At 35.7% G+C, this 27,837-nt stretch overlaps 3 protein-coding genes across 3 annotated transcripts; all 3 read right to left on the bottom strand.

Annotated features, from left to right (window-relative positions):
* Window positions 1–75: 75 nt before the first annotated feature.
* On the bottom strand, window positions 76–18,939 carry LOC112042857 (protein takeout). Its single transcript, XM_024078041.2, has 6 exons — window positions 18,748–18,939; window positions 5,124–5,242; window positions 4,786–4,907; window positions 2,707–2,840; window positions 2,063–2,212; window positions 76–944 (listed from the first exon to the last, which is right to left on the bottom strand). Exons 1-6 carry the CDS (start codon window positions 18,809–18,811, stop codon window positions 793–795), a joined length of 741 nt encoding a protein of 246 aa, XP_023933809.2. The 5' UTR covers window positions 18,812–18,939; the 3' UTR covers window positions 76–792.
* Window positions 18,940–20,353: 1,414 nt separating this feature from the next.
* LOC112042850 (uncharacterized) lies at window positions 20,354–23,656 on the bottom strand. The gene is made up of 3 exons (XM_024078027.2): window positions 23,447–23,656; window positions 21,726–21,985; window positions 20,354–21,481 (listed from the first exon to the last, which is right to left on the bottom strand). Exons 1-3 carry the CDS (start codon window positions 23,499–23,501, stop codon window positions 20,426–20,428), a joined length of 1,371 nt encoding a protein of 456 aa, XP_023933795.2. The 5' UTR covers window positions 23,502–23,656; the 3' UTR covers window positions 20,354–20,425.
* Window positions 23,657–23,808: 152 nt separating this feature from the next.
* Window positions 23,809–26,301, bottom strand: LOC112058048 (uncharacterized). The gene is made up of 2 exons (XM_024098721.2): window positions 26,039–26,301; window positions 23,809–25,520 (listed from the first exon to the last, which is right to left on the bottom strand). The coding sequence occupies exons 1-2, from the start codon at window positions 26,174–26,176 to the stop codon at window positions 24,465–24,467; spliced, it is 1,194 nt and encodes a 397-aa protein (XP_023954489.2). The 5' UTR covers window positions 26,177–26,301; the 3' UTR covers window positions 23,809–24,464.
* Between the last annotated feature and the right edge of the window lie 1,536 nt (window positions 26,302–27,837).

Below are 27,837 nucleotides of genomic sequence, written 5' to 3'. Positions count from 1 at the left end.
TTAACGAGATTAGCAAAACTGCAAGGTTTATAAAGAACCGTCAAGGATCTCTGTAAATAAAACAATATTACAAAACTCTTTTAGATCTGTTTATTTTCACACTTACATCTAAATCACTGCACCTTAATACTTATAAATTAAAAAGGAATAATTAAACAGACTTATGGTACCATTTTAATTTAAGAAAATTCGTAATTAAATAATTAACCTAATTGTAATTTGATTTAAAAAATATAATAAAACTGTATAGGTATTGTCTGTTTGTGAATGACTGTAGAAAGTTTGTGTCAAAATGTTTTTAGTCATTATATAGCCTAAATGTATATGTTAAGTTATTAGTGTACTCGAATATGAAAACAGTTTGAGTACATACGAAAGTGGTTACGTCTTAATGTCGTTTCGAATGCAACTACCTTAAATTTAATAATTGAGTAGTAACAGGCGTTGCTTTGCCGAACTTCAGCATGAATAGTAATTAATTTATCTAGCCATTATCCGCAAAAAACTGACCAATCTCGTAAATACTGAAAAATCGTCACTCGGATCTGACAGAAATTACGCACCTTTCACCTCGAGGAGCATCTTCCATAGATGTTTTAACTCTACGACGTTTAGATAGAAGTTTTCCGTATTTCGTATCTTCCGTATACCGTATTCGTATATTTTCGTTAAATATCGTAGTAAAGTAGATCAATTAACTATTAATTACATTTAATACGTTCCACGTAAAATGTTGCGTTTTATTTATATCTACAAGTTTAAATAATAATAATAATTGGCGTGTTGTATAATTTAATCCACAATCCAGTCGTCGTAAGGGATCTTTTCGAGGATCCTGTCGAGGAATCTGGACATCTTCTCTGCGAGGTCTCTCTTCAGCTGCGGCTTCATCTCTTTCAAAAGCTCTTGTGCGTTGGTGTTGATGAACAGGTTCAGTGCAGCTTCTGAAAGTGTGCAAAACAAGGATTCGTTAGAGTTTACAACCTTATGAATTTCAAACATCGTAAGTGGTTACCTTTCTTAGAGTAGTAAGTTTTAATTATAGACTTCACTATAGAAAGTGATCAATTTAGATTGAGTATATTTCTTGCCCTATTAACAATAACAATAGATTTAGTTTCCGTGAGACCATCGGAATAATTAGTCGCCTGTGCTATTTCAGAATATGATTTATAGGTACGTATTTGTGAAATTTTTTATTCAAACAGGGTAATTCACCATCTTTGACGTATGCTAGTTGACATATTATACGAAATTGAGATTCTATGTAACAAATACATATAATCCAGTGCTTACTGGTGGATATCATACATTATGTAGATGAACATTTTGTCAATTGATTTGATGTCTATTTTGATAGATTGATAATAAAAACCAAAGTAGTGAATAGGCCAGCTGTTTAGTAAATAACCCGACTTTGTTTTATTTAAGAGAATGACATTTACATTAGAAAATTTTTGGGATTTTAGGTTTTGTATTCCTGTCTTTTAAGCTCGTCCAGTATGCACCCTTTAGATATATTTTCGCTTTTACCTAGGTAGGTACAAAATAATATAGTCTAATGTCCTCCTTGACGTATGGCGTCAATGGCGACACCTTGGCTTCAACGTCTAGAGTACGTCTGGTTGCACGACTGGCAAAATAATTGACCACTACTATTTTAGTTATAGGTAGGCTTTTGCCTGGTAATTCGAAGGTGCCTTTTTGCGTCTAGATCTACGTTTAGAATATCTAAACACAAATTACCAATGGATTTACATTAGTTTAGATTGGTTCATCTGGTCCACAGGTTAGCCACATAGGCTAGAACCAGTTTTGGGTTCGAGTCCTGTTTGAAACAGAAAATATTAATTTTTTCTTCATGCGTACAATTTGTCAGTACCAGTCCAGAGCCCAGATGTTATTAATGTTTCTGTTCCGTGCGTGTTTTGAATTCACCTCTTTTCTCTCTCTTACACGATACTAAAGAAAAAGAATGAAAGAGGAAACTAAAAAACTATCAGGATCATTGAAATAAAATAAAATAGGATAATACTTATTAAAGACTGAAGATTCAACATACGTAACACAGAGTTGCTGTTCTGTAGGTTCTCGACGCCCATCTTGATGTCTTTGACGGAGAAGTCCAGTTTGATCTGCTTCAGCTTCAGGAACGTCTGACCGTCGCGCTCGTACGGCTCGCCGCGGAAGTATACCTTCGCCTTTACATGCTCTGAAAAATAAAATAAAATAAAGATTATTAGCATCCTTTCAGCAAACATGACCATTTCTCTTTCCTCTCTAACTATAGGCGAAAAACTTGAGCTTGGAGTGGATACGACAATCATCTAGGCGGGGTTTGAGTAATAGGTGCTCATTTCGAGTTCTGCGGGTCGAACTATGAAATATTGAGATTATCTTTCTTCCGAGAAATTCTCAGCATAAACTCTTAGCCCGGAGATGTAGGTTGGTGGTCTTACGATCCCGTGCCTAGGAAAGCACATTAAGCTGTCTGTACTAGTGATTGTTATCAAGATCTGATAGTAATAACAAATTCAGACAGCAGCGCGTTGCTCCTATAAGATGGCAGGCTTGGCCCTGAAGTGGGCTTTTGAAATAGGCTGATGATATTTATGAAACGCGTCCTAGATTAATGATTGGTCTTGCTGCGGTATTCGCGAGACCAATGATTCACCATCTGTTGAAAGTGTTCAATAGGTTCCTCACCATATTCGCCCCAGTAGTCTCCGCCGCCCGAGGCTCGCACCAGCAGCAGCACGCCCGAGGAGCGGTACCGCGCCGTGGCGCTGATGTGCGGGATGAACATCGTCAGCTGGAACTGATACGTGTCCAGGTCCGATCTGAAAGTATTCAATAGTCTTGAGTAGAATTTCATTTTAGTCGTGTCTTCGGAAGTTTTGGGACACCCTGTATTTATACTGTGTCCTTACACTACAATACACACAACTATAAATTTTAACTCGTAATACCTACACATACGCGTAATGTGAACACAATGGAACATCGATTTTATAGGGTGTAAACACGATCATATATTTTTGACAGAGGGGTAACCTCTAGCAAGGTGAAGTTAATTGGTCTAAGGGTGACTCGCATGCTTGTTCCGTCAAAACTTTTATTTGATAACAAATATATTATCTAAGCTTCGAGGTCTTATTATTGTAATCTTACATTTAATAGCATACCATGCATTACTAGATAAATGTACGAGATTTCGTTAATAAAAAAGTTAAAACCATTAAAAAGGACACCTAAATTTCCCGATCAAACAAACAACTTAATATACAAACAGTCTAATAATATCTTCACGTTAATCGAATACGAGGTCAAAGGCCTAATCTATGATTTTCCACGAAATTTATAAAAACCACCTTTCTTATTATAATTAGAGACTATTTCCTTATTCTTGAGAAAGTTAGTGGATATCTAAGTATATGAGACACCGAATTCGTTGCCAATAAAAAAATATGGAATTTTATATGGAAATCGGAACGGAAATAAACAAACCAAGGCCAAGGACCTAACTCGATGAGGTTGTAGGAATCAGCTGTGGTTACTGACCGCAAACATAAAGAATAAATACTTTCAAGTAAGTAGGTAGGTACTTGAGTATGTTTTTTATCAGAAACAGGAATCGATGATGCATAGTCGATGGTCCTCGACACCTGTGTCACGTAGGACGCGATGAGAATAAATTAAACATTCATTTCTTTGTTTAGTAACTCTCGTAAAAATCTAAGCCCGCTGTATTTAAGACATCTCGCCTTAAACATAGCGGGCCGAAACGACTAGGTTCATCATCATCAGCCGATAGACGTCACTGCTGGACATAGTCCTCTTGCATGGACATCCAAGAACAACGGTCTTGAGCCGCCAGCATCCAGCAGCTTCCTGCAATCCGCTTGACGTCCTCGGTCCACTTAGTGGGAGGTCGACCAAAACTGCGCTTTCCAGTGCGGGGTCACCATCCAGCATGGCACCCCAACGTCCATCGGCTCTTCGAACTATGTGACCTGCCCATTGCCACTTCAGCTTTGCGACTCGCTGAGCTGTCAGTGACGACTAGATTAACTGAAGATAACGTGCTGCCATGCTAGCCGGTCGCAGACCAAGTGTTGTTGCGACCAAGTTAGTCTGCTATAAGCGCTCGTACACTTGTTCTGTGGCCTGATCAATCAGTAATAGCCGCTTTACTGGTTGTAGTGGTGGTCGCCTACAATTCCCCTGGCGGATAGGCGGATCTACAGTATCGAAAGTTATGTGCTTAGCTCATGATTTTTCTGTTTCAGCTGTGAAAACCTTTCCTAGATAATAATAGGAAACTATCTAATTCTCAAATCAGTTAAACAGTCTAAAGTTTTTTTTCCGTGGAACATTCCACAACAAAGTATATTCGTTATATACACAAATACAAACTTCTTTATCTTGTAATAGCGGACGTCCGCGAGGAATACAGTTTTTCAGAAATCCCGCGAGAACCATCGATTTTTCCGAGATGAAAAGTAGTGTTAATCCAGAGTAAAATCTATTTCCGTTTCAAATTTCAGCCAAAACAGAGAAAAATCATACATACACACACACATACACACACACACAAACTTTCGCCTTTATAATATTAGTGTTATTTTTTTGTTTTTTAGTGTGATTATTAAGTGGCGTAAGTTATATAATTTCGGTAGACATATTCCGGTAGGTAGGTAAGTATATGATGGGTATTTCCCTCAACTAGAAAACTCGAGGAAATATTGTAGTTACGTATACAGTAGTACGTAGTGAAGTACCTACCTGACGTTAGTAATGGTAACTTCGTCGACTCCGCTCGCGTTGATGTCTTTGAACGTCGCTCGGTAGCCGTCAGGTCCACCGCCCAATGCAATGGACAACTCGTCGATCGTTATGGAATCCGTCTATAAATTACAAGTTCCAATTAAAATTTTGGAAAATCTGCCGACATTCATTAATTTAGCTAAAATAACGACTACTTTGTACAGAAATTATGAACCGTCTTGATCACATTCATTACGTTCATTCGAATAACAGTGCGATATCAGCGGCGTGACCGGGGTTTGAAGGCATTTACTTGTATAGCATTGAGTGTACTGGGCTAGTGATGATGTTATTACCTGTTCAATTCCTAGTTCTGGTGAACCTTCTTTCATATGGTCGATGAGGTTGTTGAAGCTCTTGAGGAGACACGCGTCAACATTTGGGTCTTGCTTCGAACAGTGGCCCCCGAATATATCTGTAAAGGTATAAATTATAATAAAAACCCGACTACTATTTCTCTAACCAATAAGGTGCATCAACGTCATATTAATTGTGATTTTTATAAACTAGAATATTATCATTAATTTAAGTAAACTGAGGAATCAAGCGGGTTGCAGGGAGCCGCTGGATAATAGCGGCTCGAGATCGTTTTGTCCATGCAAGAGGCCTACGTCCAGCTGTGGACGTCCATCAGCTGTTAATGATGATGAGGTGAGACTACCATTATAGCATAGAAAATCTTTTCTGTGGACAACTATAGATTTTTGACTATTGGTGGTTTCGAGGGTCCAGACCGTTTTATACTTTGACTGTTGAGAATCTGGACCCTTTGGATAAGTTGAAATGACGAGTGCGATTCAAGTGTTTCAGGAAAGAATCTCTATTGTTACCCACCCTATCAAATCAAAGACATAGACATACACAAATCCATAGATCTAAGGACAAATCAAATCCAGACATGACATAGAAAAAGCAAGACATAAATATGTTGCTTATAAGAGAAGATTACATTATGGATCAATAGAAAACGAGAGGTAGGTACCTACAATTAGGTACCGCTTATTGCATGATTAATGCGACATTAAAAAGGTGATTAGAAAATTTTGTCAGCGTTTATGAATGGTAGAGAAAGTTATGACATTTCAATTTTATCAATGATTATTATTAATTTATTGATTTCTGTTTATCGGAGTATAGTATGCTTATTCTATCTATTGAATTCTATGATTTGAATTTATAAATAGTTATGGGACTTTTGTTAGGTTAGGTTAGTGTCAATCAGTGTTAGTGAGAGACGTGATAGCCTAATGGATATGATCTCTGCCTTCGATTCGGAGGGCGTTGGTTCGAATCCGATCCGGGACTAGCATCTCCAATTTTTCAATTATGTGCATTTTAAGAAATTTAATATCACGTGATTCAAACGGAGAAGGAAACTGTGCCAGACAGATAACGGCGGCCTCCGTGGCGCAGTGGTATGCGCGGTGGATTTACAAGACAGAGGTCCTGGGTTCGATCCCCGGCTGGGCAGATTGAGATTTTCTTAATTTGTCCAAGTCTGGCTGGCGGGAGGCTTCGGCCGTGGCTAGTTACCACCCTACCGGCAAAGACGTACCACCAAGCGATTTAGCGTTCCGGTACGATGCCGTGTAGAAACCGAAAGGGGTGTGGATTTTCATCCTCCTCCTAACAAGTTAGCCCGCTTCCATCTTAGACTGCATCATCACTTACCATCAGGTGAGATTGTAGTCAAGGGCTAACTTGTAAAGAATAAAAAAAAAAGGTAAATAAAGGTATCTCATTGAAGTCACATAGCTTTCATCGCTGCTCGCACTTAGTATGCGCACACTGTCGTCATAACGGTGTCGCCTGCACGCTGACTTATGGCGACCATAAAACATGGGGAAAACTAAATGTATACTGTGATGAGAAATATGAGAATGTCAGCTTATTTATTATTTACTAGCGGACGCCCGCGACTTCGTCCGCGTGAAAGTCGTTGTAAAGTTTCAACTACCCCTATCCTACCCTACCCTACCTCTACCCTACCCTATCCCAACCCTACCCCTACCCTACCACTACCCTACCCCTACCCTACCCCTGCCCTACACTACCCCTACCCTACCTTACCCTACCCTACTCATTAAAGCTGGACTTGTTTATTTATTCATTCCCCCCCCCCCCCCCCCCGCGAGTCGCGTCGAGCATGAATTAGTATTCACGCGCGATGGCTTAGCGTATTTCTTGTATAACTTTGGTGTTTCTTTACCGATTTTTATGATTCTTTTTTTATTGAATAGGTAATAATGTTAACTTTTTTAGTTAGGGATGAGTGATGAGTGTTATAAACATAAGAGTTGACAAATATAATTAGAAAGCTCCGAACTGCTAAGCTATCGGGAGTTACACGTGTTATTGTGAGTCAACCATAAAAGATAGACATATATATGCTGTTGTGTTTTTATAGATAATTTTAAGGAGAACATTTCCGTCATACATGATTTCTATGTATCTTTAACCATTAAGGCTGTACACGCGATGGAAGCTTAAAAAATTGAGTAACTTCTCCCGTTTTCTCAACATTTCTCTTCACTGCTCTGCTCCTATTGATCGTAGCGTAATGAAAAGTATACTATAACCTGCCCAGGAGTATGTAGAATAATTGTACCAAGTTTCGTTAAAATCCGTCTAGTAGTTTTTGTTTCTATAAAGAACATACAGACAGACAGACAGACAGACAGACAGACAAAAATTTTACTAATTGCATTTTTGGCATCAGTATCGATCACTAATCACCCCCTGATAGTTATTTTGGAAATATATTCCATGTACAGAATTGACCTCTCTACAGATTTATTATAAGTATAGATTTACTAGCGGACCCGGTCAAGCTTCGCTTTGACTTATGTGTACTTCTTCTCTATCCCTACCCTACACTACCTTACTCCTACCCCTACCCCTACCCCTACGCTACCCTACGCTACCCTACTCCTACCCCTACCCCTACTCTAACTCTAACCTTTAATTTACCCAAAATAAATTTATAAACGCACGCGTAAATGTTAATCATTTGACAGTATTTCTGAACGCACCTGAATGTCAATCATTACAGTATTTGACAGGTACTAAACAAAGTAATATTTTTGGAAAATTATTGATCTTTCATAATTATTTATTCGTCAAGTTTTCATTGTTTTTAAGATGTATTCTGCTATTCTTGGCAAAGACAAATCCAACGAATCAAAAACCATGAAAATCGGTCCAGCAAATCTCGAGTTATTAGTGTTGTAAACCCGAGTTTCTTTTATATAATATATAGATATAGAATTAGTTGTGTATTGAGGAGGAAGCTTGAATACCTGGGTCATATAATGCGAAACTAACCAGTACGCCTATGTGTTTGGAGATATCTCACATGAAGAGAAATAGACAAAATGTGGACCAATCGTAGCGATTTTTCCCACTCCTATCTCTTTCGCCCCATCGCATTGTAAGAGATATTTCCGGTTGATATTAGTTGACATTTGTCTATTTGTTTTTACGTGATAGGTACGTCGTTTGTATGTTTTTTTTTTTTTTTATTCTTTACAAGTTAGCCCTTGACTACAATCTCACCCGATGGTAAGTGATGATGCAGTCTAAGATGGAAGCGGGCTAACTTGTTAGGAGGAGGATGAAAATCCACACCCCTTTCGGTTTGTATACAGCATCGTACCGGAACGCTAAATCGCTTGGCGGTACATCTTTGCCGGTAGGGTGGTAACTAGCCACGGCCGAAGCCTCCCACCAGCCAGACCTGGACAAATTAAGAAAATCTCAATCTGCCCAGCCGGGGATCGAACCCAAGACCTCCGTCTTGTAAATCCATCGCGCATACCACTGCGCCACGGAGGCCGTCAAAACGGAGGTTATTAACCAGGAAAAGATGTGATGAACCACAGTTGCGTTTGCACACAATCATTTGAGACATTAAATGATTATTTAATATTTAAAAATCTATAAGAACAATAAATTTCACTTTTTCATTTGTTTCACACATTTTATTCACGTCATTACCTACTCAATAAAGTGAATATAATATCTTTGCTTTAAGCAACCTATGATGAATACCTACGACAATCCAATAACGCGAAAGACCTTCAACTATTGTTAGAGTGAACGTCGAGATGACCTCTTAAATTTCGCCACCTTATATATCTATAATCATATTGTACATAATGTATTAAACTAAGAGCCTGTCATAGCCAGTTATGCCTGTAGGCAGAAAGATTGTCAGCCTATATGCTTTTACCATAGGTAGGTACTAGGTACCTAATTACCATTAGGTATGGTAAGTAATTATAACAATAATATTATTTTTTCTTTTGTGTCTCTATACGTATGTTGTATGTGTACGTAAATAAATCACATCACACTATCACACCTCACACTAATATTATAAAGCCGAAAGTTTGTGTGTGTAAGTATGTTTGTTCCTCCTTTACGCTGCGGCTTGCTAACCGATTTTGCTGAAATTTGGAATGGAAATAGATTTTACTCTGGATTTTACACTTTATCCCGTGAAAAATCATAGTTCCCGTGGGATTGAGAATTTTTATAAAGAGCAACTGTTGAGTTTCTTGCCGGCTCTTCTTCAGAACCTGCCTTCCAAACTGGTGGTAGAGTCTTTACAAATAATCAAACTTGACGTTTCAAAAGTGCTTATAGGTATACTAAGCTTGCTTCAAATAAATGAATTTTGATTTTTAATTTTTTACTAAAAATTTCTTAGGAGTAATAAAAACTCAGAATTTACAACTCGAACCAGGGCATGTAGCCATGTGACACGTCGAATCTCTTTCTACAAACGCTAGCACTTTTAAAATTAAAAAAATTATGCGAATAACATTCAACGATAGGTCACGCGGTCGATCGGGTTTGTCATTCCTATATATTTTGTTAGTTTTCGAATCGTTAGCGCTCGTAGAAAAAGAATCGATGGCACATCGAAGTCACATGGTTACAAGGACTAAGTGACTATTGACCCGTAGACTATTGAATCAACGCAGACTAGCTGTCACAAAGAGCTGTCCTCAAAATATATTCGTAACTTAGCAGTAAGTATTTTGTCAATATATGTATCTATCAACATTCATAAATAATGTATCTACTTAGGCATTCAAATATCTGATGAGATTTGTTAGTTTTTGAATCGTTAGAGTTTGAAGAAAGAGAATCGACTTGCAACTTGGCTACACGCCCAGGACTTAGTGATCGAAAGTCAGGTAGACTAATCATTAGATAACGTAGTAGCTCCCAGATTAGCCGTCACAAAGAGCTGTCCTCAAAATATATTAGTAACTTCAGTAAGTATTTTGTCAATCAAAATCGATTAGACTTAGGCCTTCAAATATCTGATGAGAATGAGGTTATCTTAAAATTTTGCAAGTCAAAATCCATTCAATGTGTGTATAAATTGCTATAGGATTTTTTCCCATTGATTTAGTGCTGGGAACTTTATATTATCAGCACATTTATATTCTGTTGTAGTATGGTATTTGTGTGATACTTTGTGACATTATGGTGTATTGAATACAGTTTATAGTTTAATACTATACTTTGTATGCTTACGACTATCCTGATCGAAATTATTCATTACATAATAATTATATTATGTAGGTACACGGATAGCGACTTCAAGGCATTGAAGGCAAAATAAAATTTAAGTTCGGCCATTTACGGTAGAACTATCTAAGGGTCCAAATTATTGTTTGACCGCTTTACGAGTATAGTTTTGATCTGTGGTACCTACCTTATATATTGGACCACTCTGAGGTATTGTAATAAAAACAAAATCATTTATGGTCTAGTGGCACACTTAATTAACACACAAAAATCGAATAAAGTTAGTCCATTCTCTTTTCAAATCTGAAAATTAATTCAATATAGGTATTACCTCTATTACGAAAACATAGGTATATAAATTCACGTATTACCACTGAATATAATTCGATGTATTTAATTTATTAAAAATATAAAACTAAAACAATATTACTGCAATTTAGCCAAAAAAAAAAACATTTTTATGCATCTCTATTATTATCCAATTACATCCTTAATAACGAAGGTTTTAAAAGGTTAAATCCTAAGAACAAAATCTAAAAATATATATAAAAAACACAAGATTGTGTTATTCGATTATAGTTGTTAGATTAAATTATTAGTATTTTTATTATCTTAAAAAGGTATTCCTAACTTAATAATATCTTGTATTTTTAGTTTTATAATTATTAGTGTCCGCAATTGAAGATGTGTATTATAAAACATATTCACCTGTACAAATATCAATTATTCGTCAACTACCCTATTTATATCTATACTTCTACACTAATATTATTAAGTAGAAGAGTTTGTTTGTTTGTTTGATTGAACGCACTAATCTCAGGAACTACTGGTCCGACTTGAAAAAATATTTCAGTGTTAGATAGCCCATTTATCGAGGAAGGCTAAATAGTTTATCCCCGTAATCTTACGGGAACGGGAACCACGCGGGTGAAACCGCGAGGCGTCAGCTAGTTGATACTATAAAGTGTTACAGCTATATAACTGAGTCTGTAGTCCGTAGGCTTTTGCTATAAAAACTATTTTGTTATCAACCAAACGGCCTGCTTTTTTCATATCAAAAAACTTGACCATGTCCACTTAATCACCTTTACAACGGTATCGCTATCGGGCCTCGTTTCGCGGACAAGGTCCCTGCATCAACGGGCCATTGACCCGCAGCTTTTTATAACAACCAGTTCATCAGATACTGTAATGAACAAAGATTTTCTACTATTAGATATGTTACGTGCCTACAAAATCACTGCAAAATGTGATCCGAATTTAGCTACTCCGCTTAGTACATTATTGTAGACAATATTCAGGTGTTATTTTTTTAATAACTTTCGTTGTTTACAATGCGACTAAATAAAATTGAGACGATTAGCCACTTTTGTCCGCCTCAGTTACGTCTTGCTAGTGATATATCTATAGTATAAAGTCTTTGGTAATGAACGGATGATCTTTAGAGATATACGGTATGAGGTCGCATAGTTGGTTAGTTAGCTACTTTCAAAGAGCAAAACTTTGACGGCCTCCGTGGCGCAGTGGTATGCGCGGTGGATTTACAAGACGGAGGTCCTGGGTTCGATCCCCGGCTGGGCAGATTGAGATTTTCTTAATTTGTCCAGGTCTGGCTGGTGGGAGACTTCGGCCGTGGCTAGTTATTACCATACCGGCAAAGACGTACCGCCAAGCGATTTAGCGTTCCGGTACGATGCCGTGTAGAAACCAAAAGGGGTGTGGATTTTCATCCTCCTCCTAACAAGTTAACCCGCTTCCATCTTAGACTGCATCATCACTTACCATCAGGTGAGATTGTAGTCAAGGGCTAACTTGTAAAGAATAAAAAAAAAAAACTTTCATTTCAAAGTGGAGTTCAAAAAGGGAAATTCCTCTGCGAGAAAACCGTTATTTTCACCATGAAACTTATTTTTATTTTCCGAGGTAACTAATAGAAAAACTGGTAAGCTGGCAACTTTTGGTAGTACTTACGGATATCATCATCTTTTTTAATGACCCAAAACAGGGCCACTCTTTTGTATATAAGAGCGGATTCACATTCAGAATGATTTATTTTAAGTAACTATGCTACTATACAAGCACTTTTGAAAACTCATGTGTCAGTGAGTAATAACTCTACCACCGGTTTTGATAGCAGATTCTGCTGAAAATAAACGCAACAGTTGCTCTTTTAAAATAAATGTTACAATTTTTAATTAACAGTTTACCATGTCTTGTGTGTAGTAGAAGAATATGTCGTAGCCCGAACCAGAACATCATAACCCTGAAACCGAATGCTAACCTCTGGACCAATTGAATTGTTTCAAGTACAGTCAATTGTTTTTCGTTTTGTTTTTTTATTTTTAAATAATATATTTTTTAAATATGATCAATATTCTCATTTCCCTCCAACTAGACGGAAAATAATGTGGTAGGAGTGGGTACGACAACAGTCCAGCGGGCAGGGATCGAACCACCATCGCGGTGATGAGTCCCGTCCTTTTATCGTTGAGAGTGTGTGTAATTTGTGCCTATTCATCAGAAGCACGCGTGAGTGGTTGTGTTACACAAGCTGTGTATCAGGAGAGCGGTCGAGCGGAACTAATTCTGGTCTCCGTCGCCAAGTGACCCGCTTAACGTCACACAATAATGACTTATGTATGTGTAATGGAATACAGAAGATTGACGACTTGCGAGCATATATACTTACAGACGTTTTCAATAAACTATCTATATCACGATTTTATCTATTAATGTACTTTTACTGGGATACTGGGATAAAATACAGCCTATGACACTTACAAATAACGTGGCATTCTAATAGTAAAAGAATTTTCAAAATCGGTTCGGTAGTTCCAGAGGTTACCAGCTAAAGCACCACAAACTTTACCTTTTTATAATATTAGTATCTATAGATTTAACGTAAGATTATCGCCGAGAACTAATCCTATTCCTATTCGATTTATTAAATTAATTATAGCTTGTATATTAATTAACTGTGTAATTATATACTCTCATTTATTTATTTCTCCTTTTTTTAATTTTTAACAATGTTATATATACAAAATATACAAAACACAATTTTTTAATAGCCAATTTAATAGTCTATAAGCACCTTCGTCATTAATCAGTTCATTAATGATATAATAAGCTCGGTGTAATAAAAAAAATCCTATTATTTTAATCACACATAGTCTCATAGGGCTCCTTCTTATTGCAAATTTGGAGCTTAGAACTACTAAAACTTGAAATGTAATCTACTTATTAGACTTAGGTTGACTGGCTAGTGACTGACTAATTAGTTTTTGTTGTAAGCTTTTACAAGTTGCAACATTAATAAGCAACTTCAATGATCACCATTGAAATACAAATTCTTTAAATAATTTCTATACAAAAATTATAAATAGTTCAGCTAAAATCTTTAAAAGCTTTGTCTTACAACTGCCAGATCTTCCCGAACGAAGATTACAATATTTTAAGCTGCAATACGATCAAAAACTGCTCAAAACTCCAAACTCCTGATTGCTATTAAGAATTTCTTGGACGAATAAAAAGCTCTTTATTTCATAGCCTACGTCTCGGACCTGGGACCTGACCTATGAGCCGAAGCATAGGTACACTGGACCACTGAGCCCTTTCGACGTCTGTGTTTCCTGACACTAATAATCATAATCTGAGCACTTTCAAGGGAAGAGTAAATAAGCTTCTTCTAGGCAAGCGCACTTTACCAATGCTTTTCATCAGGTATGATTGTAGTCAAGCACAAGCAACATAAAAAAATATCTATATCCCATTCAGCGAGAGGTCTTTTTGAGGAATAGCAAAATTAAAAATTTTGGAATCTCTTTGAAGTCCAGCTTTGTCGCATATCCGGAAACTAATTAAAAACAAAAACAAATGTAAATATATGTAGGTGTACTTTATTTAGCTAAAATCATGTATTTAAGTAATAATGATTGTGTTAATTTTTAATATTTGCACTCATATATTGTATTAGAAGACTTCCTACATAAGTACATCATGCTCATAAATATTGGTTTACTATAAAACAAATCACTTATAATATGTGTACTGTAAACATCACTTATGTTGGTAAATAATGTCCGAGCTAGTTCCTAGTAGTAAGTGGTGCGTCGTAAGGTAAGGTTATCTACGTAGATACTGCTAACTTTTTTAGGGTTCCGTAGTCCACAAGGAACTCTTAGAGTTTTGCCATGTCCGTCTGTTTGTCCGTTCGTTTGATTCTCGGCTGGGCCGACTGAGTTTCCTAATTGGTCCAAATCTTGCTGGTGGGAGCCTTACGCCGTGGCTAGTTACCACCCTACCGCCAAAGACGTACCGCCAAGTGATTAGAGTTCCGGTACGATGTCGTGTATGAAAGGGGTGTGGATATTCACCCTCCTCCTAACAAGTTAGCCCGCTTCCATCTTAGATTAAATCATCGGTGAGATTGCTGTCAAGAGCTAATTTGTATAGAATAAAAAGAAAAACTCCATTACAGAGGACTTCCTTTACTACCAAAATATAATGTAGAGACAACTGAATCCGTGTAGTTTATTTAAAAGGAAATTACAGTGAGTGCATCAGCACTTATGTCAATTTTCAACTGCAATACTACCTATCTACTATGTTTTCTATGATGTAATGATCTACATTAATGACTGAACACGGAAATGAGACGCGCTTTTTTACTGTTACACCTACTCGTACTTAATTGAATTTTAAATCTACCTTCTTGTCTACTTTTTAAATGTAAATATATATTCTGTAAAAGGTTTCTGTTCCCATGGAATATTTTGTTACCAACTTCGACGAAAGTTTTATAAACAAACTTTTACCTTTTTTGTACGACTTACAATTCGTAAAAACAAAGAATATTATGTATATTAATTGTTGATGCAGTATGTTGGTGTGACTTGTAGTCATGGTAAACTGATACTAATTTGATGATGGTATTTCTAGTGTAATAATAATATTTACTCGTAACAATTGTAATATAAATTGTAATTCATTGCGAAAGTTCTACTGCAAGATGTCTATATCGATAAAGACACAATATAAAGTCGGAATTTTCCACTTTAGATAACTATCTGAAAGCTATTGTTTCTTTTGTCATCGATTACTACCGCCTACCATATCAAGAATAAAAGATTGTTCATTTCATTTAATAGAATTAACTTTATTTTAATAAAAAAAACAAAAACATACTCGATTTCCAGATTACGTCAATTCTGTATTTTTGTTTCTCGTAAAATGCTCAAAAAGCCTATGATAGTCAGGTCTTTGTCATTTTATAATTGCTACAAGTTAATCAGCTCCTGCCATAGGTTTATTATGGTAGACAACTATAGTGTTAAGATGTGGATCATGGTGGCTTTACGAGGTAGCTTTTAGAGGCTTTTAGAAGTTTCGAGAGATTTTCATGGTACTAGTTGTCATTAGTTCGAGTCGTAAGTTGTTAGAGAGTTCGAAGATCGCATCAAGAGTAACATGCATTAGGTTTTAATTATGACTTATTTTTGAAAAATCGAAAGTATTTTAATCACACTAATAAAAATAAAAGCGATAGTTTGTGTGTAGGTTTGTTATTCTTTTGAACATAGCTGGGCTGAAATTTGAAACAGAGATAGAATATATCGTAGACTAAGGCTTCTTCTTATTCCGGAAAATCCTCCGTTCCCGCGGGATACGTGAAAACAAAACTTCATGCGAACAGAATCGTAGGCGTTCGCTGAGTATTTTAATCGAAAATAAACTTTACTTAATAATATTATGTTATATTATTATACATAATAAAATTTCACTTGGTTAAGTTTAAGTAAACAAAAATTACTTCCTTGTTTTCTTATTATTTTCAACTTCCTCGATACAGTGTTTTTGTGCAAAAATTATTCTTATGTTTCGAGTGTTCCGAAAGTTAACTTCCTTGAGAGTTTTGTATTTTGTTTGTATAATTTTAGTAACAACTAGTAAGTATGTGTCGTTTCCGTAGTTGTCTAAAAAAGCTACAATTTTCAATTTTAAGTAATTAGTTTTGTTATAATATGTAGGTATTAACTGTTTCACACAAGTGAGAAGAAATTTAAAAAATGCAATAAGGAAATGGTACACATACGAAAGAAAGTGCTAAAATTTGCAGTGCCAGTGAGAGTGGCAAGGACTTTCACATTTCTCAAAAAATACAAAGTGAACATAACCGTTATGTAGATACTTATGTTAAGCATTTAATCAAACTGCCCAATCAGTCACGCTCATCAAGAGAAGTCAGCAATAACTTTTATCATTTTGATCATTACATTCAAAAGCTTACAAAATCATTAATACAGTAATTGAAATAAAAGTAAATTGGTGGAATTTATTATTTTTTAGTAAGGAAGGTAAGACGAAGAAGATTTTAATAAAAAATTAGCCGTTAAAAACCATGACATTTTTCAAAATGTTTTTATGACTACATTTTTAAGTAATGTACTTGCGGGTTACTCGAGGATAAGTGATTTTACCACCGCCCGGAACGCTTGTATATGTTTATACCATCGATCGTAGATCGTAGAGACGACCTATATCGATGGCTAATACCCCTTAAATAATGCCATATTAAAACTCCAAATGAATTGCTATATGACATTCCATAATATTCATGTGATTACTACTTCTGCAGTAATAATCTTGTAAATTTTCAATATAATGGAATCAAACGAGATTTATTTTCTCAAATATGGGTTTACGAGCATATAAGCAGATACATATTCTCTTAATCTTCCATGTTTTGTCAACCAAAATTGTGCTAATTGTCAATCAGCCATCCAGCAGGCTAATTCACTATCTTTGATATATGCTAGTTGATATAATATGAGTATATATCACTGGTGGTTATATATCATACAGTATGTAAGAAAAAAAGAAAAGAAAGAAAAAAAGCTTTATTAGTGAATTATGCCACATCTTGTAGAGATGTATGTAGATTACATTTTGTCAATTGTAATCTCCTCTCCTCCCTCCCGATTTTGACTTATAAATAAATAATAAATGGCCTTTTAAAGAATTATTCACATGCTTGATAAAATTATTTATAATAGAATAGAATGACACTTTGCTCATATTTTACCGTGAATTCTAAAAATTTGGCGAAAAATGCATTTCTTTAATAGACTATAAAATCAACAATACTGTGTAATTTGCAGGTAACTCTGAGATGCTCTGTCTGAGATGCTGATTGTCTCTGAACTGAACATTCTCGAGTAAAGTAAGTTGTGTAAGTACGTAGAGTCGAGTAAGTAAGTAATGTAAATACCTGATTAACCGGACTCATAGGATAATCGAAAATGCAGATAATTGATATCTGGAAATTATAGTTTTTCCAATGAGAAGCAGGTATTGGTAACATCGTAACGACTGGTAATAACAACGATTAGTAGGTACCTAAAAGTAAAGAACAGCACGGGACAGAAAACCCCTGGACTGCACATATTTATTCGTACCATACTGTTACAACTGAGATCTGGATAATCGAGTTTTACGATAGTTCCGTAAACAAAGTCCCCGTATCCAATGAATATATGTACCTATGTGTTGAAATATGTTGTAGAGATTGCCCGCTTAGAAAGATCATACATCTATTTGATTGTGCGAAGTTATATAGAGTTTAACAAATGAAGCTCATCTGGGAAGTTTGAATCGAGAGACTTCCTGTGTATTTGCACAATAAGGCCTTTGTGGGCGAATCAATCAATAGTTACAGAGCGTCTGTTGGGAATAAAGATGTTCCTATCTGTAACCTATGTATCAAATAAAAGAAAAAAAAAAAGTTTTTTTGGAAATCGCTACACATAACACCATTGCCTGATACATCAACCACTTCGGTAAGTCAAGACCAAAAGCAGTATAGCAGCATCAGAACACGACTATGTCATGTTTGGAATGAACTTGAAAAATGTTCCAGCTCAGCATTCTGCTGCATGTAAAAATCACTGCAGGTACTTTAAGTAAGATTATTGAAAAAGATAATTATGTAAAATTATTGAATTATTGACTTGAAAAGTATGGATTGACTGCGAATCATACCAAAGTAAACTCAACGAATATAAACGAATAATCAAATGCATTCAACTCTAATGACTTTTTTATCTATTAAAATTATACTATTAAACAAAATAAATAAATTTCAAAGTCAAGAGGGTGAAATACTGCTAAAAATAACACGAAAATGAAAGTAACAAGAAATTTATAATAAGTGTAAAGTACAAATCTGCCAAATAAGCGATCAATTTTGTCAAATTGTTTCTGTTCCTAGTAGAAATATCATGAATATTTAAGCACTTTTATGTTATTGTAGGACAAATAATTCTCAGAATGCATAGAGTACTTGTAAATCTACTTTCTTTTAAAGATAAAACTTACTTGTGTTTGAGGAAGTCGGTGCCACCACGACGACAATGACCAGAAATAAAATTCTATAATCCATTGCTATTACTTTATGAACTTTTTATTATTTTTAAAATTCGAATTCAATACCACATACAAAAAAAAGTTTTGATTTTTAAATTCCCGCGCAGGCGTGCGCTGCGTACGGTACGTGGGAGCTATGTGTCGGGTTCGCAGTCGTATCGAGATGAGTTTTACACTTTCCATTACGGGTTAAGACAAGTCTGCAAAACCCTGTTTGATTTGATGTTTTTGTTTGTACAGCTACAGGTGACTTTAGTTGCTTAGATTGAATTGACACGCAGATGTCTGTTTATCTAGATTTATTTGTTTATACTAATTAGTGTGGTTAATGTCAATAATAGTTCGTGTTTTTAGGGTCTCAGTGAAAGTATGTTTTGAGGTGAGGTGTGGTGAGGTCTAATACATTAAAATAATATAAAATACCTTTTTTTTATAAGCGATACCATTTTATGAAATTCAATATTTCCCTCAGGAACGATGGATTTTTCCGAGATAAGAAGTAGTAGTAATTGCGCCATAAAGGACTAACTTAATCTTATGCTTATTAATTAAGTGATCTAAGATGATCTAACTAAAATGGCAATTTTTATTCAATATTCACAAACGAGGAGATCAAATGAATATAATATTAATATAAAGTATATAAATATAAAGTATGATCAAGTTTTGTAGTGAAATAACTGGTGTGGATCTCAAAAACCGTTAGTTACCGGTTTACTGTATCCGATTTACCGGCGCTATCACCGCCGAGGGACGACGCGCGACACTATTATACTATTACGTGAGATGTGTGTATAATAAGTGAACTTTTGCATCGAGCATTTCACATTAATTGAATTTCTAATTAGCGCTAAGCGTGAAGTGGCTCACGACGTAATATTAAATTATACAACTTTAAGAATTTTAACCAACAAAAATACTTCTCATCTCTACTAATCTAAAAATAAGAGCATTACGTGAATTGCATTTTGAGTTCAGACAGTTTAAACAGTTGTCTGAGGGCCTAGTGGCAGTTTGATACTGTTACTATCGCGTTAACGTAAACGTGAATTTCCAAGGGATTGAAACGACACCATCTATTGGCACTACTGCACAACTGCTTTAAATCCATATACATTCGCGTTTACGTTACGCGATAGTAACAGTATGAAAACATTGAAAACTCTAACTAGGCACACTGAATGATGTTTGGTATGAAGTATCGTTTTATAGACAGGTTTTGCAAAATTGAATTCAACTTGAATGGGCGGAGTTGAATTCTTCGTGACAGCTTTTCATGCAATGCACATAGTTCGAAAATCTAGTCCCAAGGTTTGAAATGGCGAACTTCGTAACAAAAAACACAGTGTATCTCAACTCTCCACTGGTGTGACTACATCAAGCGAATGCACGGAGTCGTTAGATAAAAAGCTTATAGGTTCGTGGTTCAAAAGGTAGCGAATGTCCATCGGATGACGTGATTATAATGAGGCAAGTATTTTCACTGACAGTACAAACAAATAATTTAAGCAAACGTAATATATTTATTATTTTTAGCGCATTAAATATTATTTTCAAGCAGGTATATCACTAATTTGTACAAAAAAATCTACAAAAATAAAACTATGTTGATTAAGATTGTTAAATTTTGCTAAAAATTAAAGAATTCGTCTTCATCATAAGGTTCTTGTGTTTCAGTTTGATCACGAAGGGCAGATAGCTTTAACCCATTTTCTTCCATTTCATCAAGTTTCGGAAGCTCCGCTTTAATCATTTCTTCAACGTTTAATTTATTGAGTTCCTCCTGTACCTTTTCTATTATAGGATTTTCCAAAGCGTCTATTATTTGATAACGTAAAAGATTCGGTAAAACGTTAATTACGAATTCTATCACATAATCCAAGGTTCCAGCTCCGTCAAAACGCACTTGAATATTCCCGACATCAAGATCTAAATCTTCAAATTGTGGCTTTTTCCTAGTATCGAGAGGCTGTGCAAGTATTACTCTTCCACTTACGTACTCTACGGAGAATGATGCTCGGCCAGCTCTGGAGAGTAAGCCACTAATAGCAGATAGCTCCCAATGTGTCGTCCCTTCAAGTTTTTGAGTACCGATTTCAAAATCGGCAATAACGGTATTGTTCTTCATTTTCAAAGTTATATTTCCAACTCTTTGAAATGATGATATTCCAGTTACCCACGTATTAGTTAAGGATACAGTGAAAACACTTGCAGAAGTATTATAGTCTTTCAATTGATGAGGATCCAATTGCAATTCTCTAACCTTTTTTCTCGCATCTGCTATAACCATATCTAATGGAGATATTGAGTTTGGAAATTGCATGTCTCCAGCAACTTCATCTAGTTTCTTATTAATTTCTTCTCTAGCTTTTGTATAGGCTTCCTTAAGTATGTACGGTTTGATTGAATCGAAGAGGAATGTCCCGATTGAGTTCACTATACCTTGTAACATGCCGCCAAAGAAACCAGCATTTTCAAAGTTCATTGCTATCGTGCTGAAGGAAATATCAATTTTAATTTCCTGTGCTCTTAGTTTCCCATCTCGTTCTACACCTAAAGTTGCCTTTGCTGTCATTTCTATGCCTGTAATGTCAACAGTGAAGGGTCCTTGCACCCTGTTAAGCCAAGTTGACATTGTGTAGTTTCCTCGAGCTTGTAGCTTATCAATAGCAAGCCCAGCATGGACCTGAAAAAATATTTTTTAATTATTATTATTTAGGTGAGGAAACCTGCATACCTAAGAATTCTCTTAATTTTCTACGTGTGTGAAGTCTGCCGATCCGCATTAGGCTAGCGTGGTGGACTATTGGCCTAACCCCTCTCATTCTGAGAGAAGACTCGTGCTCAGTTGTTTTTTTAGTTTAGTGGATAATATTAATAGTATAAGGCAGTATAAGTTTGAAGACTACATAAATATTTTTCATTTTTACCTCCATAGCCCCAATTTCAGCATTGACATACAATATCCTAAATTTGCTTATGCCGTACACAGCGGTGTTCTTAAAATACAGTGTTCCAATAGACACAGATTGCTTCATGTCCGGCACACTGTAGGGATCTGGTACTTTGGCACCCGGGATTCCAACAGGGTTCGGCTGTTTGAAGTGCTCCAAAATTTGTAGAATATATTCGCTCATTTTTTCTTCGCCTTTCGCGAGATCACTGGGTAATGCTGTTGTTGTAGTGACATCTGTAAGTATAAATAAATCTCAGTCAGTAATGTATAACATAAACATGAGCCGTGACAGCCTAGTGGATATGATCTTTTTTTTTTCGTTACAAGTTAGGCCTTGACTACAATATCAAACGATGGTAAGTCATGATGCAATCTAAGATGGAAGCGGGCTAACTTGATAGGGGGATAAAAAATTCACTCCCCTGTCGATTTCTACATGATATCGTACTGGAACGCTAAATCGCATGGCTGTACGTCTTTGCCGGTAGGGTGGTAACTAGTCACGGCCGAAACCTCTCACCAGCCAGACCTGAATAGGCAGAGCCGGGGATTGAAACTCCTTCCGCCTCCGTCTTGTAAATCCACCACGCATACCATTGCGCCACGGAGGCCGTGACCTCTGCGGTCGATTCGGAGGGCGTAGGTTTGAACCCGGTCCAGGGCATGCACTTCCAACTTTTCAGTTATGTGCGTTTTAAGAAATTAAATATCACGTGTCTCAAATAGTGACGGACAAACATCGTGAGTGAGCCTGCATTGCATACCTGAGAATTTTCTTAATTCTCTACGTGTGTGAAGTCTGCCAATTCGCATTGGGTTAGCGTTAGCGTGGTGGACTATTAGCTTCTCATTCGACTCACTGTTGAGAGGAAACTCTCAACATTGAGTCGAATATGGGTATGTTAATGATGACGATGGATATACAACAATATATTATTAATTATTATTATTTAGCTAGTGCTGTGCCTCTTAGATTTAAGCCGGAAACCGCGGGATTCTATCCGAACTACTAGAAAGTTCTATTTTACTGACAAAAATGTCGACAAAATTGTAAAATAACATCTTGAAAAATGTTTTATTCTTTTATCTCATAGTGTGGGGTATTGTTGGATAGGTCTTTAAAAATTATGGTGGGTGTGGAAACACTACTTTTCAATTCAGGGATCTGTTAATATTGAGGTTTTATGTGCTAATTATTCAATCTTTTTACGTCGTTATATCTCAGAAACGGTGGTTTTAGGAAAAAAAGTATTCATACAATTATTTGTATAGGTAACAAATAATTGTATGATTTGTCTTTATAACTAATTTTATGAAAATACCATTTACCGTTTTCCTAAAAATTGCTTAAAACCCATTTTTTAAAACTTTCACCTTAAGTAATTTTATTCCCAGGTACCGGATAGATGTGGACTTTTTAAATTTTCAGCTTTATGGGAATTAATCTACCTGCAAATGTTTGGGCTATTAATTTGTTAAAAATTTCTTTCAAAAAAGAACGAATCGATTTCTTACTTTGTAATAAAGCATAATAATTGCTACATATTAAAATGTTTGACATTCGAATGCATGATATCACAATAACCTATTCCACTAAATTAACACAAAGAACAATTCAGCGTAAATCGATATCTACGAGTAACATCTATTTTGCGTAACCTTTATTTCTTGTAGCAAAAAATATTGGATATTTACCTTGATTTTGTCCAACAACAAAAGTCGAGAAGAGAAATAAAGCGAAGATCCACATTTCGAAGCACTATCACACACAATCACTTAACCAAACATCACACTAAATGATCATATCCCGCTGCGGGCGTAGGTCAAACTTTATCTCTACTGACACTACTCCGTACTCCCTCCTTTTTGCCATCTATTAACGTACTTGTTTATCGTATCGTATTTTGTTTAGTAATTATCTTGTTTACAATTTAAGGTACTGAAGTTAAATGTATCACAATTGTTAAAAAAATAGGTAAGACGTCGTTATTACTTAGTGTGTAATTGAAACACAAGACAAAGCAACATTCGTTAATGTGTTTATCAAATTACAAAGCAAACAAAATTAATGTTATTTCAACAATAATTTTGCACTAGTCAGGGATCGCATATGTTGTTTGTCATCTAATTATAATTGAAGGGACATTGCACATAACTACAATTTTGTTTGTTACATCATTACAGTATTTTAAAATTATTTCTTTACAAGATAACCCTTGACTACAATCTCACCTGATGGTAAGTGTTGATGCCATCTAAGATGGAAGCGGGCTAACTTGTTAGGAGGAGGATGAAAATCCACACCCCATTCGGTTTTACACGACATCGTACCGGAACGCTAAACGCTTGGCGGTACGTCTTTGTCGGTAGGGTGGTAACCACGGCCGAAGCCTCCCACTAGCCAGACCTGTGAGCCAATTAAGAAAACCTCAATCGGCCCAGCCGGGAATCGAACCCAGGACCTCTGTCATGTGTATCCACCTACAAATCTACATTAATACTATAATATACATTCTTGTTGAATTTACCAATTGTTATAGTTATAGATTTACATACGAGTACGTACACTAATTACACTAAATATAGAATTATTATATTATATGTAATTGTAATTATGATAGTAAAATGTTATTTGATTATAATAGCTATGATTACACTTTACAAAATAAGTTTTGTTTCATTCAATATATCAATAATATTTGCAAAAATACTTTTAGAAGTTAAAGAATTCATCTCCACTATATATTTCCTCAGTAATATTAATCATTCTTAGTTCAGCAAGCTGGAAACCATCTGCTTGTATTTTATCTATTTTAGGTAACTCGTTTCTTATTAACTCTTCTGTGTCAATTCCATCTAATTCCTGTTGAACTTTCCATTTTATAGGATTTATAAAAACCTCTATTAATTGATACCTTAGAAGGGTAGGTAATATATTTGCTGAGAATTCAATAATGTAGTCCAAAGTGCCGGCACCATCAAAACTAATTTGTATGTTCCCAAGTTCCATTTCCAAATCTCTAAATTCCATTTTTTTTGTGGTGTCCAATGGCTGGGCAAGTACAAATCGCCCTTGTATATATTTTACGGCAAAAGAAGTAGTGCCTGCTAGATTTATTAAACTACCAATACTTTTTGCCTCCCAAAATGTACTTCCCTTTATTTCTTGTGTTCTAATACAAAAGTCTGCAACTACAGTATTATTTTCCAAATAAAGGCTAATATCTCCAATCCTATACACGGAGGACAGACCAGTTAGCCAGGTGTTATAGAGTCTTATATCAAATAAGTTAGTTGTAATATTGTAGTCCACAATTTTCATCGGATCTGCTTTCATTTCTATAATTTTTTTTCTAGCATCTATTATAATCATGTCAATCGGTGATATTGTATTAGGGAACTCTATATCTCCGATCACTTCGTCCAGTTTTTTGTTTATTTCTTGTCTCATATTAGTATGTGCGTCCCGGAGCAAGACAGGTTTGATAGCTTCAAAAAGAAAGGATCCCATAGAGTTAACGAATCCCGATACTAAAGTGGCTAATACACCCGCATTTTCAATACTGACAGCAATATTTTGAAATGAGATATCCATTGATATATTTTGTGCTCTTAATTTCCCATCTCGTTCTACTCCTAAAGTGGCGATTGCTGTGGCTTTAATGTCAGTGACATTTGATGTTATATCTCCTTTTGTAGATGTAAACCAAGTCTTATGTATGTACTTGCCACGAATTTGTAGTTTATCCATAACGAGAGCTGCGCGGCACTGAAAAAATATTTCCGGTTTAGTTTTGTTTTTAATATTATTTATATACGCCGACAATAAAGTCTTCGTTGGTACAGTGGATAGTCTATGTAGCTGCAGCTCACAAGGACATAAAATATTGAGATTTTATGTATTAAAAGGAATTTTCAATGGCAGTTTTGAATTGGGAAGTATGTGATTTTACATGTATGCTAAAACTTGACTCTATATCTCAACGGTAAAGAAGTCGGGCTCATCACCGAGAGGTCATGGTTCGATCTCCACCCGCTGCACTATTGTCATCTAAACACTCCTAACACAGTCTTTTCGGACTAGCCAACCAAGTGCGAGTCGGACTCGCACAAGAGTGTGTAGCGTGGTGGATTTAATCCTTCCAATCCCATATCCCGTAAAGAGGGACGCTCGTCCCTGTAAGCCATTTAAATAGGCTGATAAACGATTATGATGAATCCTTTAAATAAATCGATAACATTGTCAAACTAAGAAAACAATAATGTTCTTAAAGAAAATTTCCTTACCTCCATATCTTCGATTTCAGCTTTTATATACACTACGCGAAATTTGCTTACACCATAAAGAGTAGTTTCTGTAAACGTCAGAGTAGCTCCAAACCCAATCGATTGTGTCGTATCGGGCAATAAATATGGATCAGGCATTTCCAATCCAGGGAACCCTTCTGGGTTGGGCTGTTTGAAATGATCGAGGGCCTTGAGAATTGTTTCACTTATTTTATTTTCTCCTGTGGCAAGTTTAGCGGACGTCGTTGTTTCGTACAAATCGTAATCCTCATCTGTGAAATAAAATAGCAATCGCACGATCCAGATGAACATAATTATATTTGAGGCGTTAAAACTACTGTCAGGATTTAGATCTATGGAGGAACAGAAAATTATTAATAAAATTATAAAAATGTCCATTAGTCTTAATAAAGTCATTTAGGTGTGCCTGCCTTAATAAAAATATGAACGCAGATTGATTTAACTGTTATTGAGAGGAAATTTTGCATAAAACTACGCAAAACATAATCTGTACCAATATTAAAGAGAGGTGAGGTTTGTGTTGTTGTTGGGGTCTAGATCTATTGAACCGATTTTGAAAATTATTTTACCACTAGAAAGCCACGTTATTTGTGAGTGTCATAGGCAGGAGTGTTATTTGTGAGTGGCATGTAATCCACAGCCACAGGCCACAGGATCAAATTATGGCAAACGTAATTATTTGCACAAAAATGCACAATTTACGGGTCCTTACTAGTAACAGTTTGACGTAGGTATCTATTACCGTAGTACTATTGAAGAACGGGTGTTCAACGGTAGGAGGGTTCCATTCCATAGAAGACAATCCTGGCTGCAGGGTGTTGCAGGATTATAGAAATAACTTAACATAAAGTTATCTTCATGTTAGGTTATTTCTATAATTTTAAAGCATTGACACCAGAACTGAACGAGCATGCAAAAAAAATCAAACTACTAAGTTCTTAAAAAATGATTCATTTGGCCATACATGCAAACAGGTAAATTTTTAAAAGCTTGTAATAACACACACCTTGACTTTTCACGTTTAAACTATTAAATAGAACCAATATTAACACGTATGACACTGTACACATTTTGTTGAACAAAATTCGAATAGTTTTAAATTGGTGCATGAATTTGGGGCATACAATAATTCCCAGAGATCACAGGTCGTCTTATCTCGTGCTTTAACGTAATACGACGAAATATACGTAATTTTTTATCAACTGTGTTTTGTAAATGCCTAATTTATTTTTAAGATTAGTAATAATGAGGAAGACATAAAAACTAATGGAATCTTATGGAACGGTTTTAGTATGTCTCGACTCTCGGTTCTAGAAGTTATTGATCAGAAACTTAATAAAAATTTGTAACTACTAGTAGGTACATTTTTTATAAAAGTTGTTATAAGCTATCTTGTGGACGCTACTAGTATAAAAAATAATAGCAAATATTCGTAACGCAAACTTTAGTGCACATCGTATATGTCACGGCTGACCACTCAAGCTGCCTCTACGACACAAGTCACTGAAGTCGAGGAGCGTAGACAGAGAACCTCAGAACATCTACATCCGCATATAGATTAATATTTGAGAAATTAATAGTTATTATTGATATATTATACCTACTCTTATATTAAAAAAAAAAAAACAAAGTTTAAAAGCTATAACCCGACTGCGTAAAAAAGTGGTTTAAAAAGGACGAAACAAGAAAATATTTTTGATACGAATCGGAAAATGCATAGGTACAATAATTATCAAGGTAGAGCCGTGGTCGTACCCATTACTCGTATGTATCTACCG

The sequence above is a fragment of the Bicyclus anynana genome, chromosome 4 (genome assembly GCF_947172395.1).
Source record: "Bicyclus anynana chromosome 4, ilBicAnyn1.1, whole genome shotgun sequence".
In the NCBI taxonomy this organism is placed as follows: Eukaryota; Metazoa; Arthropoda; class Insecta; order Lepidoptera; family Nymphalidae; genus Bicyclus; species Bicyclus anynana.
Note: the sequence above shows the minus strand (reverse complement) of the source record. Positions and strands in the feature narration are given on the sequence as shown.

What these genes read in the sequence shown, in the direction of transcription:
- LOC112042857 (XM_024078041.2), bottom strand. Translation starts at nt 18,811, where the DNA reads ATGGATTATAGAATTTTATTTCTGGTCATTGTCGTCGTGGTGGCACCG. An exon ending in AGACTACTGGGGCGAATATG is followed by an intron (nt 2,213 to 2,706) that starts GTGAGGAACCTA and finishes TTTATTTTTCAG; the next exon opens with AGCATGTAAAGGCGAAGGTA. An exon ending in GAACAGCAACTCTGTGTTAC is followed by an intron (nt 945 to 2,062) that starts GTATGTTGAATC and finishes GCACACTTTCAG; the next exon opens with AAGCTGCACTGAACCTGTTC.
- LOC112042850 (XM_024078027.2), bottom strand. Translation starts at nt 23,501, where the DNA reads ATGTGGATCTTCGCTTTATTTCTCTTCTCGACTTTTGTTGTTGGACAA. An exon ending in TGTTGTTGGACAAAATCAAG is followed by an intron (nt 21,986 to 23,446) that starts GTAAATATCCAA and finishes TTATACTTACAG; the next exon opens with ATGTCACTACAACAACAGCA. An exon ending in CTGAAATTGGGGCTATGGAG is followed by an intron (nt 21,482 to 21,725) that starts GTAAAAATGAAA and finishes ATATTTTTTCAG; the next exon opens with GTCCATGCTGGGCTTGCTAT.
- LOC112058048 (XM_024098721.2), bottom strand. Translation starts at nt 26,176, where the DNA reads ATGCCTGATCCATATTTATTGCCCGATACGACACAATCGATTGGGTTT. An exon ending in CTGAAATCGAAGATATGGAG is followed by an intron (nt 25,521 to 26,038) that starts GTAAGGAAATTT and finishes ATATTTTTTCAG; the next exon opens with TGCCGCGCAGCTCTCGTTAT.